At 35.6% G+C, this 13,424-nt stretch overlaps 1 protein-coding gene across 1 annotated transcript; it reads right to left on the bottom strand.

Moving 5' to 3' along the window:
* Positions 1-6,525: 6,525 nt before the first annotated feature.
* On the bottom strand, positions 6,526-12,050 carry LOC147318873 (uncharacterized). The gene is made up of 8 exons (XM_086309939.1): positions 12,004-12,050; positions 11,577-11,666; positions 10,893-11,258; positions 10,063-10,392; positions 9,431-9,742; positions 9,201-9,324; positions 8,509-8,578; positions 6,526-8,320 (listed from the first exon to the last, which is right to left on the bottom strand). The coding sequence occupies exons 2-8, from the start codon at positions 11,617-11,619 to the stop codon at positions 7,964-7,966; spliced, it is 1,602 nt and encodes a 533-aa protein (XP_086166065.1). The 5' UTR covers positions 11,620-11,666; positions 12,004-12,050; the 3' UTR covers positions 6,526-7,963.
* Positions 12,051-13,424: the final 1,374 nt, after the last annotated feature.

Genomic DNA, 13,424 nt, shown 5'->3' with positions numbered 1-13,424 from the left:
ACAGAATGTGCAAAGCTAGTGGCTAACATGTTAGCCTGCTAGAAGACAAAGGCATTTGCCAGAATATAAATAAGATACAGCTGTAGAACTTACTTTGTAATAGCATTTTATTTAAGGTGTAATATATACTTTTTCAAAATAAGCAAAATGTCACAAACAGTTACTGTTATCTGGCCAAGAATTTCATTATTACATCTTAATATTTTATACATACATATATATATATGAGATATATCTATAGGAACTATTTCAGAATTATTTTTTTTAAAAAAACGGATAAAACTTTCTACATACTAAAGAGGACAATCAACCTTGTTATTAGTGCTCATACCCATTAGTGGTATGGCGGTACATCATTGCCTGCGGAATTGGCAGCTTGTACATCTAGAAAAGTACCGCCAGTGCTGAAATGTATATACAGGTTTTAGAGCAATAAATGCTCCCATGTATGTAATGTTTTGTTCAGGGAAAGCTGTGCATATTTTAGCAAGACAATGCTAAACTACTAAAGACTCTGCCTACAGTCCAGATGTTTCACCAGCTACAAACATGTTGCACAGTTGTGCATCATAATATGAAAAAAAAAATCTAGCAAACAAGACCCAGCACTGTTGAGCAGCTATAATCCTATGTCAGGCAAAAATAGGACGACATTATACCACCAAAAGTTCAGTGATTGCCATAAATTTTAAAATGAGAAGCTTCAATTTACAACCTAACTATATATTTATATAGGGATTGTATCTTTTGCACTGTAACTGGGTTTATGACCTTCACTAAAGTAAATCATCATTATACAAAACACAGTTTGAACCTACACTTAGTAAACGAATAATAAAGATTATGAATATTCCCCGATAGCTGTCTATAATTCAGATTACAAGATCTGACTGGAAATTACACTTGAGGTTAAGCCCTAAACCAGCAGATTTATTTAGGGTATATAGAACAACACCTGAATGATATGGAGATGTCCTCATGGTAGTGCTACAATTCAGCATCTGTTTCTGTACCTCTGCTTCTTTCTTTATTAGTGCTGACACAGTGAAAGAGCAACCTGACAGTTTTGTTTTTCTTTCATTTATTAAATTCCTTTTTGGCATTACTAATAAAGAGGAACAACCATTAAAACTGTTAGAGCTATGCAGTACTGCATGTTCAAAAGTCATGAAAAATACAGAGTTTCCCCCTTCTTATTTTTAGAGGAACCCTGTATGCAAAATAACTAGCACCTGCTAAGCGTCAGATGTTATTTTAGGTTCCATCTGTGAGTAACTCCTCATCTATTTGACAGCAGGGGACAATTGTTTTACTTCTATACCAGATTTTCTCAACCATAACTTACTGTCACAGCTGGGTGACACCTTGACATTAGAACCAAGTTGCTAGGAAACCTGTGGGCAAGATGTAGTTAATGTGTTACAGTTTTTTTTTTTTTTTGTTTTTTACATGTCTGTTTCTGTGTGGATCAAAAAAACAAAATGTATGGTTATAGTCCTGAACTTTGGGCAGACAGACAGAGCAATAGCTTTCGTCTTTGCAATACCACATGTAAGCTGCGAGCCTGAGTCTGTGGTATTGATCTTATTAAAAGCAAAGTTCTCAAAATAGCCCACCACACGAATAGTGCATGAACATGAACTTTGATGTTCACTTTAATTAAACATACATTTCTTAGTCAAGCTTAAAGTCTTTTTAACCCTTTCATGCATGCATATGACAACCTCAATCAGGTTTTTTTTAAATTATTTTTATTCATCTTTAGGCATCCAAACAAGATTTTTGAACTTCATTTTTTTAAAGATTTAGTTTTCTACATGTCCACTTAGGTGGACAACATATGTTTTGACTGGGTGGCAGGGTATGGAGTGACACATCAGTGTCAATGTAGTGGTTTATATGCAAGTGTGCTGGAATACAAACCACTATGCGTGAAAGGGTTAAAGCCACAGTATGATCTTAGCTAGTTGTACATGCTACTTATTTCTTCACATGATATGCCAGCTCATGCAGCCCTGTACAGTATACACTAGTCCATCTTAATGCAAAAATCAGAACGGCAAATATGCAGCAAAATGAAATTCTACATTATATATTCACAGCTTTTTATTGTCTTTGTACTTGATCAAAAAGACGTACAGGGTGGTGCTGTCAGTAGCACTGTTGTCGCCCAGCAAAAACGTCCTAGGTTTGAAACCAGCCTGGGGCCTTTCTGTGTGGTGTTTGCACGTTCTCTGCTGGTTCCCTCTGAACATTCTGACTTCCTCCTACAGTCCAAAGTCATGCAGGGCTTTAGGTTAATTGGTGGTTCTAAATTGGTCATAGATGTGGAAGTAGAAGAAAATGGATTGCTGACTGATGTCTTCTCCATCTAAATTAAAAAATGTTCTGAAAATAGACTTTTAAATAGCTGGACACTTTCTTTTTCGCAACCACACAAGTCGCCCCCTGTTGCCCATTTGAAATAATTCAGGTTTAAGACATTTAACATGGACTTTGTGTGCTTTATTTTTAAATTAGACCCTGATAGAGTGTGACCATCCTGTGTAAACTGTGTAGGCAGAAACAGAATGAGATTTGAAATTGAAAGCTTTGAGGTGACTAACTTTGTCCTCACCTCACTTTACTGCTGCTTTTCTAAATTTCACCATTGCCCTTCTCTTTGGCCCATTTTCTTTTTCCTGTATGCTGCTTTGCTTATCAACAAGGAGACTCACTTTTTGAGAAGTCCGCAAATGATTTGTTCATTCACCTCTCATTTGAATCAGCCGTTCACCTGAGAGGTGACAAATAGTGAGCCATTCATCACCTGTACGGTACACCTGATACATTTAAAACCGCTCACATAGGCTCCTGCACTGCTGTAAACAACAGTTTCCTAATAAAACCACTAGATGTCAACATAGAGTAAAATACCACAGCAGCCTTTAATAACACGGAACACATTTTGCTGCACAAACTAGAATACTAGTCAATCTTCTTGACAAAAGTCATCAGTTTGTTTATTTCTGTCTTTGCAGTTCATTCCTTTATTAAGCTACACTATAGCAACAACTGCTAAAATACAACATAGGTGTAACATTTCTTAATTATTGTCACACTTGACTTACGGAGCCCTTTTTTAATCACCCTCTTCCTCTTCGTTTGAAGTGCTTCTCCTTTTACGTACAATAGGTTTGTTACTCTATAAAGATATAGATTTTAAAAACTGTCAAACTAATGTCAAGAAACAGTGGTGGTAAAAAAAGAAGAAGAAGATATAATTAGAAATGATGATGAGAGACTGCCTTCTTCTACTTTTTTGTGGTGAGGTTCCCTTTTATTTCTCCCTTTTTCATTTCCACTCACACATGCAGCAGAAGTTCTGCTTTAATCTTTTACAGTAAGGATGACGGTGCTGTTGACCTCGTGGTTCATGGACAGAAATGACAGCAGATTTAGTGCAGTTCCTTAATAGTGGCATTTTGATGAAAAAGGTCAGGCCTTCGCAGTGCAAACACGCTGAATCACAACATCAACGGCGGAGGTAGCCATAAGTCTCCTTTCAAGAGACATTTCCATGCATAGATCTGGGTTGTGATATATTGCTTTAGAGCTACGTATGTTGTGCAGGTCACTATTAGAGTGACTGCTGAGGTTTCATTCTTCCAGTCAGTTTTATCTCCATTTGAAATCGTCCTTGTTCATAGTCTTTACTCTTACTGCATATCTCTAATGCAATATTTTGAATTATATGAATTTGAAAAACAGTTTTTCTGCTTTGAAAATTTTACTTTTATATAATGTTACGTAAACACCCTGGCTGCTTTCAGTGGGCTTGTAACAGATCAGATTAAATTGTTAAATACAGCTTGAAACCGAAGAAGGAAATAAAACCTCAAAAGCAGACCTGTGATGCTTTTCCTTGTTTTTGGTCATGTAGAATGACTGACAATGGTGAATGTTCAAAATAGATATCAGACATGATCAATATTAAATAATGAGGCCAGCTTATCTGCAAGCAATCCTTGTGAGCCGAAATGTCAGGCTAAACACACATTAGTTTTTTTTCTCTAGTCTTGATCATATATAATGATATAAATGCAACAGAGCTCTGTTGCTAAGAGTCCTGACGTACTATTAAAAGCTGTTGTTGATGAAAAGGTTACGGTAAATGGCAGGTAGTCTTAAAGGGAAAGGAGCTGAAAAGGTTTGCTCCAAAAACTGCATCAAAGCTCATTATATGACAAACAGTGATTATGTTATAGTATGATTCCTGCTAATAGACTGCAAGAATAAATATGTGGAGTTGTAATGGAGCAGAATAGGTGACCACAATATTATTTATTTAAAGTAAAAGTAACTTGTATATTTAAATGCGGCGCTAAGGCTACATGATGAAAAATATTAGGTTTTGCTGGCAGATGCACAGTCCAGACTACTTTTGCTGTCACATTGTGTAGCTGTTTGAGTGCCATTTGTGTTGTGTCAAAGCCATTAAAAGTCAGACCTGTTGTTCCAGAAAGCACGTTTAGGTCAAACTGAGTTTGTTAACTGTGAAATAAGGTAACTGTGGGTTTTCTGACGCAGAAATAGAGCAAACGTCTGAGTCACTTGTTGGGGTGGCGCACTCTGTGAACTAAACGTGCTCGCTGACAGGTTTCCTCCGCAAGTTTGGCTTTTACTCCTCGTAAATAGAAATATAAAGACAGCATTAAGACAGTTGTAAGAATCATAGTTTTCTAGTTATGAGGCTTGTTATCAATTTTCATCCATGTTGAAGACAAATTTCAATTTATGGTTAACATAACCCCACCCTACACCCCTACAAAGTTATCTATCTTTATAATTTACTTATTCAGCATTTTTTTTTAAAGGACGGTCCTGATTGAATTGTGCTATTTATAGTCTTTAATGTTTACAGAAAGATCTATGAAATTGGTCTCAAAAAGAGAAAATATCCAGAAAGTGGCTAAAAACATCCTTGCCTGATGTCAGAGCTCAATGATTGTGCTCTTTTGAGCTAATAGAAAGGCAACAGAGGCTCAAATAACTGCTCTTTATACCCAGTATGCAGAAGAACATCTCTGAATGTACAACACTTCAAAATCAAAAGATTGATCCAAGGTGCAAAAGCAACGTGTACTTCATGAAGTGGCCAGTAATATCATAATGCAGTTCAACAACACTGCACACTGCTGCCTCCAGAGAAGCCATGCACTGAACTCAACACCAACTCTCAACAAAAAGGCCAATGTTCAAGAAGAAGGATACCTTAGGGACAGAAGACTTGAAAATGTTATTAATATATCATGAAATAGATTTACTATTGAAGACAGACTTCATCAAATCTAAGTTTGCAAGGCTTCTACCTAAGCCCTGAAAGAGGAAATGCTATTTGCAGCAGAGTTTAAGAAATATGTCATTCTTACATATGCTAAAGAGGAAAGTGTTGCACTTTAATGAACTGTATAACTAAATAGCAGTTAATTAAAGTGCTATAGTTAATAGAAAAAACAAGAAAAAGAAAATAAACACTGCAATTTTTAAGAAAATTTAGTGTGTTACATATTTCTGAAAACGGTGCTGATGAGGTTAAAATTATACTGAAAGAGAAATAAACTTTCAAGTGAGGACCAACAACATAAACTCAGTTACTGTGTTGTTTGTTGCGCCTAATTTTAAAGAGGAGGCTCATCTGTATGTTGAGAAATCTTCTCAGGAAAGACAAGAGGCAGTTTTTTTTTTTTTGTTCTTTAAAAATTCAATAGTTTTATTAACAGAAGAATGCTCAATAAAAATGTACAGGAAGCAAACTGCACAGGAAACAGGTTTAACACAGATGCCACTACAGGATGTTGCAAATTCATATTTTCCATACTCATGTGACTACATTTTACTACCGCAGTCCCCCTGGGAATCAATTTTGGATCCCCCAAACCCAAAACATGTTTAACGGCAGGTCTGAAAAAACTTATGAGCATTTGCTTCCATTTATTCAAACAAACAAAACAAAACAAAACCTGCACAACTTCTCCTCACACTACAGTAATTCCTCAATCTCAGGCTATCACAGTAGTAGTAAAATAAATGTAACAAAGAGCACAAAAAGGTATTTTCATTGTAGCAATGACTATAAGTGACATAAATCATAAAAAAAAGGAAGTACACAACAGTTGCTAAAAACAGGAGAAACAATGTGTTGTCATGCTAACCAACCAACCAACAACAACTTTATCTTCACTTATCTTGCCTCATCACCACTTTAAACTGTGAAATAGCTGACACAGTGCATACTGTTTAAAGTATGATGGTGTGCGATTACTGATATATGAAAACCATATTAAAAAATATATGATTAAAACAATATTATTTAAAAGATGCTTTAGATTCAAACACAAAGATTGAGCATGCATCTACTTACAACTGTCATCTGTACACATGCACAGTATTCATGAACTAGTTATTGTTCTCACAAGAGTCACAGACGAATATATATATATATATATATATATATATATATATATATATATATATATACTTCCTTATTAGGCATCACTCTATTATCGGTGGATCTAATCTTCCTGTTCTCACATTTTGACACAGTAAGATACTATAACGGTCAATTTTAAGCTGTAAAAGAAACCTGAAATCTAAATATTATGACCCCCTTAGTCCAGTGTTTGTGGAGCTGGGAAGTAGCCTGAAAGGTGGAGCTGGACTTTTGCAGTTGCACTATTTACAGCAGTTCAGCAGAACACAGACAACCCTCGTCTGAGAGGCGTCAAACTAGAAAATGCCATGCGTGGTCTGAATTTGTACAAAAGCTTTACCAGGGTGTGCTTTCCTTTAGCTTTTTATGGTTTAAAACAAAGCAAAGGTGTTCTCTCCCCTCCTGCATAAACTCAATAATGTAACTGAATAAATTCTCACTCTGAGCTTGAATTTGATTTCAGTTGCATTCACCTTATTTATGACTGAATTTTATTAACATGATGAAATGTTTGACTGCTACATGAAGCTGCTAATTCTACCTGATGTATCATACAGAGATATGCAAAATGTAAAGAATATTGTTTGCATACAAAAACTTTTTCACAAAGATTTAACATTTATATTCATGTTTTAAACCACAGGTGTCAAACTCCAGTCCTCGAGGGTCGGCGTTCTGAAACTTTTCTATGTGTCCCTGCTGCTACACACCTGAATAACATTAGTAGGTCATTAGCATGCTGAGATGGGGAATTCAGCCATTTGATTCACAGCAGCTCATACGTGAATGAACACAGTGCAATAAAAGTACTTTTACACGTACATTTTCCACTTCATTTATTTAAATTTACTTGACTTGGGTTAGGGGTTGCCATCTCAGCAGACAGTCAAACTCTACAGAATTTTGCAAATGACATACTAAGGTTATCTAGGTGTGTTGCAGCAGGGACACATGGAAACGTTTCAGGACACCGGCCCTTGAGGACTGGAGTTTGACACCCCTAATTTAAACAGTTTCACCTTATGTTCTTGTGGAACAGTCTTTTGAAGGTGAAGTAAATAAGAAGATTTATTACAATATTTACATAGTATGGCTGACATCTGAATATTTCCTTGTATTAAATAAGTGGAGTCTCCACTAATGACTGCCACTTACATACCAAAGAAAGAAGTTATAACATGAGAGGATATTTCATGAAAACCTTTTTGTCAGCACCTGGATCTGATTAGTCGACCCACTATTTTTCTGTTTAGACCACATTAAACACCACAGCCTGATATTTTTACCATTTTTGTAAGTCCTGTGGAAACGTGTTTATCCTTTTATATTACATACATGCTTATATTTTTCGTAATTGAAAAATCCCAGAAATTCTATCTCATCTAACAAAGCACACACAATTCTCAACGCATACGTTGATTGCAGTATGCATATATCTTCTGTTTGTAATGTTAATTTCTCCAAATGTGATAGATCTCACAGCTCTCATAATTAACCCATTAATTCCTCCACACTGGAATACAGCGCCACATCCTCACCTTCCTCATTGTCCTTTTTACTCATGAACTCATTCTCTTCATTGCCCTCCAACATTTCACTGTCCCCTTGGGCATCTTCTTGTCTCACTTCTTCTCTTTTAATTTCAGCATACTCTGTGTCTCTGGCATCCTGTGTGTTTGCTGCCTCTTCAGGGTTCTTGGGTCTTAGTGCAGAGAAGTTAATGTCGGAGTACTCCACCTCTGTTGTGCAGTTTCCATTGGATGGTAATTGTGCAACAGACTCAGCTTCTCCTTCAGCGTCCTCTGGCTCACGGATCCCATCATATGTTGCTGCTTGATCAGCATCCATCTGTCAAGCACAAGGGAGCAATTACAGGTAATTTGACAGCTTATAAAAAACAATAATGACATAATAACATGACAGAAACCAAACTAGCTTAATATTTGACCAAAAATATAATTAAAATCAAACTAATATCATAAAATAAATATCATATTCAGATATGTTACCAAAGGCTAAGTACTTATTTAAGTTACCATTAGACCAGTTTCAGTAATCGCCATCTCCAGGTTTTCAGACAGATTTTCTGACCTCTTCCACTTTTTTCTGGGAAGAAATTAATTAATAGAAATGAAGCTTAGTGAAGGTCTCACAGCAGACCAGAAGTGTTGTGTCGTGGCAAAAAAAAACCCCATATAGTTCACATAATCTGATTATTTTCTGTGCTCAATCTGGTTTTTCTCATGTTAAAAGCCGAAAAAATATCTTGGATCAAAAAACTGCACTTTATCTTTACATATAAATATGATGGCATGTGTCTCAGTTTTAATTTCCGGAAGCTGATGACGTAAGATAAGCCAAAACTGTATGAAAACTCACAAAAAGTAAATAATGATTGCAGCATGATAATGGTGACAATACAATATCTGACAATTTTGATATTTTACAATATGTGTTTCAGTTCTTTCCCATATATAATGGTATTTATATGTGGAAAGTTCTGGTATAAAAACTTAAGTCACCATTTAGGATCTCTAACAGTATATAATAAACTTTATATAAAAATGACCTAATAGAAATTTACATGTGTGCAAACAGAAATCATTCGAGTATACCAGGAAGATGGTGAGCATTAATATGAACAATTCAGAAAATATAATATTCCTTTTTATAAAATAAAATAAAATATACAAAAACACTGATGTCAAAAATAGAATAGTAATATTACCTGCGACATTTTGTTACCAAACAAGAAATGACTGTTGAAAGGATTATCCCAATCACAAACCCGGTCAACACTGCAATGTAGACTTTCTTCTCTAGAATAATCGTTAAAAACTGTGTGAATATATCTGAAATCAAATGAGATAAACCGTGCTGATTACCTAAAGCTGAAAACAGGTATTGAAATGTCTTAAATTTGAGTATAGGGGAAATATTTAACTCGTAAATACTTACAGTTATTTTCTGTATCGTTTGATGATGATGAATTAGCATTAAACTCTTTTAGTATAAGGCTGACACTTGAGGTATTTCCAATACTATTACTGCTGACACATTCAATAGTGGAGTTGTGATAGTGATCTTGGGACACAGTGATGGTGCTGGTGACTCTGGTGTTTGACACATTGGTTGTTACAGAGTACTCAGTGTGGCTCTCTAAGTGTGGCCATTTGATGGTGGGTGAAGGAAACCCCTCACTGACACACACACAGGTCAAAACCTTTGACTGAGCGACACAAGCAGAGTTATTCAAGATTCTTGCTGCATCTGCAAAAACAGAATAAGAAGCTCAGCATCAAGATTACAGTAAACTCATAGGAACATAAATAGTTTTAACACATTGCTTCAATATAAGAATATCTGATACTGAAGAACACAACAATGTAATTAATATTACATTTACTTTCCAGATTTTAATGAAAACTGCTTTTTTAAGTAAAAAATGCAAAAAATAAGAGCAGACAAAATATAATGTCAGTCATGAAAGTTTTACACTTACAGTAATTACAACATTATTATAATTACTGCTACTACTACTAATACTGTAATAATGATAAAAATATACTTTTGCCAAGAGTAATACTCACACTTGACATTAAGAGTTTTTGTCTCATTTGTTTTGACATTTTTGAAGGTGACCTTACAGGTGACGTTACAGGTGACCTTACAGGTGACCTGACCACCGTTGTGTTTTGTTGAAGCGTTAAAGGCCAGATTTGACTTGAAGGCAGGCATATTCTCAGACCTGAATTCAGTGTTGTTTTTTTTGATTTCATAGAGGTTTTGTCCTGATCCACTCCATATCCAGGTGATATTAGGAGTGGATCCAGAGCAGAGACCAGGAGCGCTGCAGGTCAGTGTAGTCTGCTCTCCCTCTGTTATTTCAGGAATCTCCAGTTTGGGCTTTTCACTCAGCTCTAATAGGAAAGTAAATGAAACAAGACATTATAATCAGCATAAAAACCACTACTAATTTAAAGTAGACGTATGATCACTCTGTTAAGTAACTTAAATTGTAAAAAGTACAAGATAAGGCTGAAAAGTTCCAAGACAGATGCAAGCTCTGTGAGGTATACCCAAACATCAGTTTATGTCTGACCAAAGGAATAGACTAAAGGACATTCAGCAGTTTCTGTTTTTCACTTTAGCTGACATATATGATGAATGGAGACACAGGACCTGCATTACAGGAAGTCGTTGTGCCTTTGTGTTAATCTGAGCATTATGTTTATTCACAAAAATCTTTGGAGTGGTAATGATTTAACAACTCTTAAACTCACGTTAAACAAACATGTGCTAGTGCCATAATGCAGCTGTAGTTAATACAACTCATTGTAATTTAGTCGAGCTAACTCATTTAAATCAAACATGATAACGTGGTCACTGTGCAGGGAGTATTTGTGGTAGGTTTTGATACCTGTAACTGTGACTGTGATGTTTGCAATCAGTGTGCATTGAGTCTTTGTCTTAGCGACAGCGTGATATGATCCAGAGTCCGACTTGATGAGGTCATTGATAATGATGCTGCAGTTCTTTTTCAGGTCAGCCTCCAACAGTGACACCCTCCCTTCAAACTCAGGTTCAGTTTTCGTATTGTTACTGGAGCCAAATATTGTTTTAGTTATGTTTCCATCATGTTTATACCAAGTTATATTTTCAACATGACCATCCTCTGTAGTAAAAGAACATGCTAGAACAACACACAGTCCAGCCTGTGCTGATACATTTTTACCACTTTGTGTGATTCTGCTGTTGCTCTTTGGACGCTCAGGAGTCCCAGAACCTGAACATGCAAAAACAAAAGAGCACAAACCAGAAGAGAAGAAGCTGAGTTCATGAAAATAAAAAACGATGGTAACCAACACCATCAGTTTACATCATTTACAATTTTTATATTTAAAGATGCCTCTTTTACTTTACTTCTGCTGTTAACTGATATGACTTATATAAGCGATGCAGTTCACAGCTGTTGCTTCCCATTTTTAACTTAGTAAATGACATTTTCAAACACGGCTGTCTTTGAAACTGCAGTTTTCCTTCTTTTTGTAGTTTCCTTAAATTCATATATTGATGAAGATTTAAATAAAATTTCCTTCTGTACCTGTGTCAGCGAAGAGCAGAATCACCCAGATGAGAGTTAACATTCTGATTTGAATGACAGCACAGCTTCTCTCCACAGGATAGACGCTTTCTTTTCAAAGCACAAACACACAAAAGGGGCAGTAAAAATATAGAAAGTTCAGTGGCTGATAGAATCACATACGGGATATTACACTTACATATTTACTGTTTTAATATATTTTTTCATGTGACCAATAAACTTGGCTGAGATCTTGAAATATCAAAGTTTAAAGCATCATATTAAAGCATTTCTTGATATCTGTGCCATCGAGAAGCTAAAAATTATGAATGGAAATCTCTCAGCCTCAGACTTCTTCAGTTAGGTATTCACCAATCATTTACAATCATTTTTTATGAAATTACTGAAGCAAGAATACTACAGAGAAAAATGGATGAAAGTGTTTTACCCTCACTCTGTGTGAGCCTCCAGCTTTTGTTTCCACACACTGATCTCTGCAGACTGTCTGCTTTCAACTGACTCTTCTTCCTCCTCCTCCTCCTTTGTTACTTCTCTTTGCACTTCAGCAAGTTTACAGGAAGTTTAGCTTTACTCTGCTGGCCATTATTTCCTCTTAGACTGCCACCACACTTACAGCTAAAACCTCCTATCACATTATGATGTTAATGTGAAACTTTAACAGCAGTGAAATCAGAGATAATCTTGAACACGAGGTGCTAAGCTTTCAAATATTTGGATGTTCAAAACGGTTCAATTGTTTTAAAAACAATCGTCTGACAATTATGCATTGTAATGCATTGTAATATATAGATGCATGTTAATGCTCCGCTTTATGGTGTCACTTTGATCTTTGAAATAACTTCTGTATTTGCAAGAGGAAGATTTGCTGTTTTGTAAAATGTTTGTACTAAAGAAGTCGTTTAGATGAGTGATGAAATGTTTCTCCTACTGAAAACTGAAGGAGAAGCTGAACAGAATAAACTCTCTGGGATTTACACATTCTTATTAACATTATTAATAATGTTAATAATGATCACTTTGTTCTCTCTAAGTTCCTGTTTAGACTTTACTGCTTTAAGGTTACAATAATTTCTGTCTAAATACAATTTGTCCTAATCAGTTACTGACAGCACAAACTAATGAAACCTTTAGACAGCACCACAGTGTGACAGAGGTAAGAAAGATGTTGTAACTAACATGCTTTCTGTTTCAAAGAGTGACATATTGCTCACTGCGATACTGTATGTCAAGAGTATTCATGCAGCACATTTCTAAAAGGGGAAGTAACCTCTGACATATAGAACAACATTAACAGAATCATAAAGGCAAACTCAACCTAAAACATTTATTATGCAAAAGAAATATCACTAAATACTATAAACTATTATATCTGAAGTGTTTTTTTTTTCATCATTACATTTGCATATCACCTCATCTTTCCACTGTAATAAAGAAAAAAAAAATAGGAAGATGGAAAGCCTAACTTTGAAAAATATAGTCCCTCAGCTTCTCCAGCTCATGTATTAGCTTTGGCAGGTTGTACAAGCCTGCACCTAAGAAATAACCCGACAGATAATTCGTGCAAGCAGCTACCTTTGACCTATGCAGTGGTGAAGTTTTGCAACCTCTAGTAAATGTGTGAATAGCTTAATGTACTATATGAGCTGGTGTCATCACGTTTAATTGGGTAGAATTTGTCAGCCTCTGATATTGAAAATTAAGCGAACATTTTGACAACGATAAATTGTCTATTTTAACACACAAGTATATTTTTCTCACTCATTGCCAATGTGGGTTCATTTATGCATAGTATTAACTCTTGTAATTGTATTACACGAGGTTGTATAATAGTATACAACCTGTCTGTGC

Source organism: Aulonocara sp. 'chitande type north' Nkhata Bay, linkage group LG11, assembly GCF_057382095.1.
Source record: "Aulonocara sp. 'chitande type north' Nkhata Bay isolate Kocher_YH1m ecotype deep benthic linkage group LG11, A_spYH_male_GT1.1, whole genome shotgun sequence".
Lineage (NCBI taxonomy): Eukaryota > Metazoa > Chordata > Actinopteri > Cichliformes > Cichlidae > Aulonocara > Aulonocara sp. 'chitande type north' Nkhata Bay.
This window is presented reverse-complemented; position numbering and strand designations above follow the sequence as displayed.

What these genes read in the sequence shown, in the direction of transcription:
- LOC147318873 (XM_086309939.1), bottom strand. Translation starts at nt 11,619, where the DNA reads ATGTTAACTCTCATCTGGGTGATTCTGCTCTTCGCTGACACAG. An exon ending in AAACGATACAGAAAATAACT is followed by an intron (nt 9,325 to 9,430) that starts GTAAGTATTTAC and finishes ATTTGATTTCAG; the next exon opens with ATATATTCACACAGTTTTTA. An exon ending in TTACTGAAACTGGTCTAATG is followed by an intron (nt 8,321 to 8,508) that starts GTAACTTAAATA and finishes TGTGCTTGACAG; the next exon opens with ATGGATGCTGATCAAGCAGC.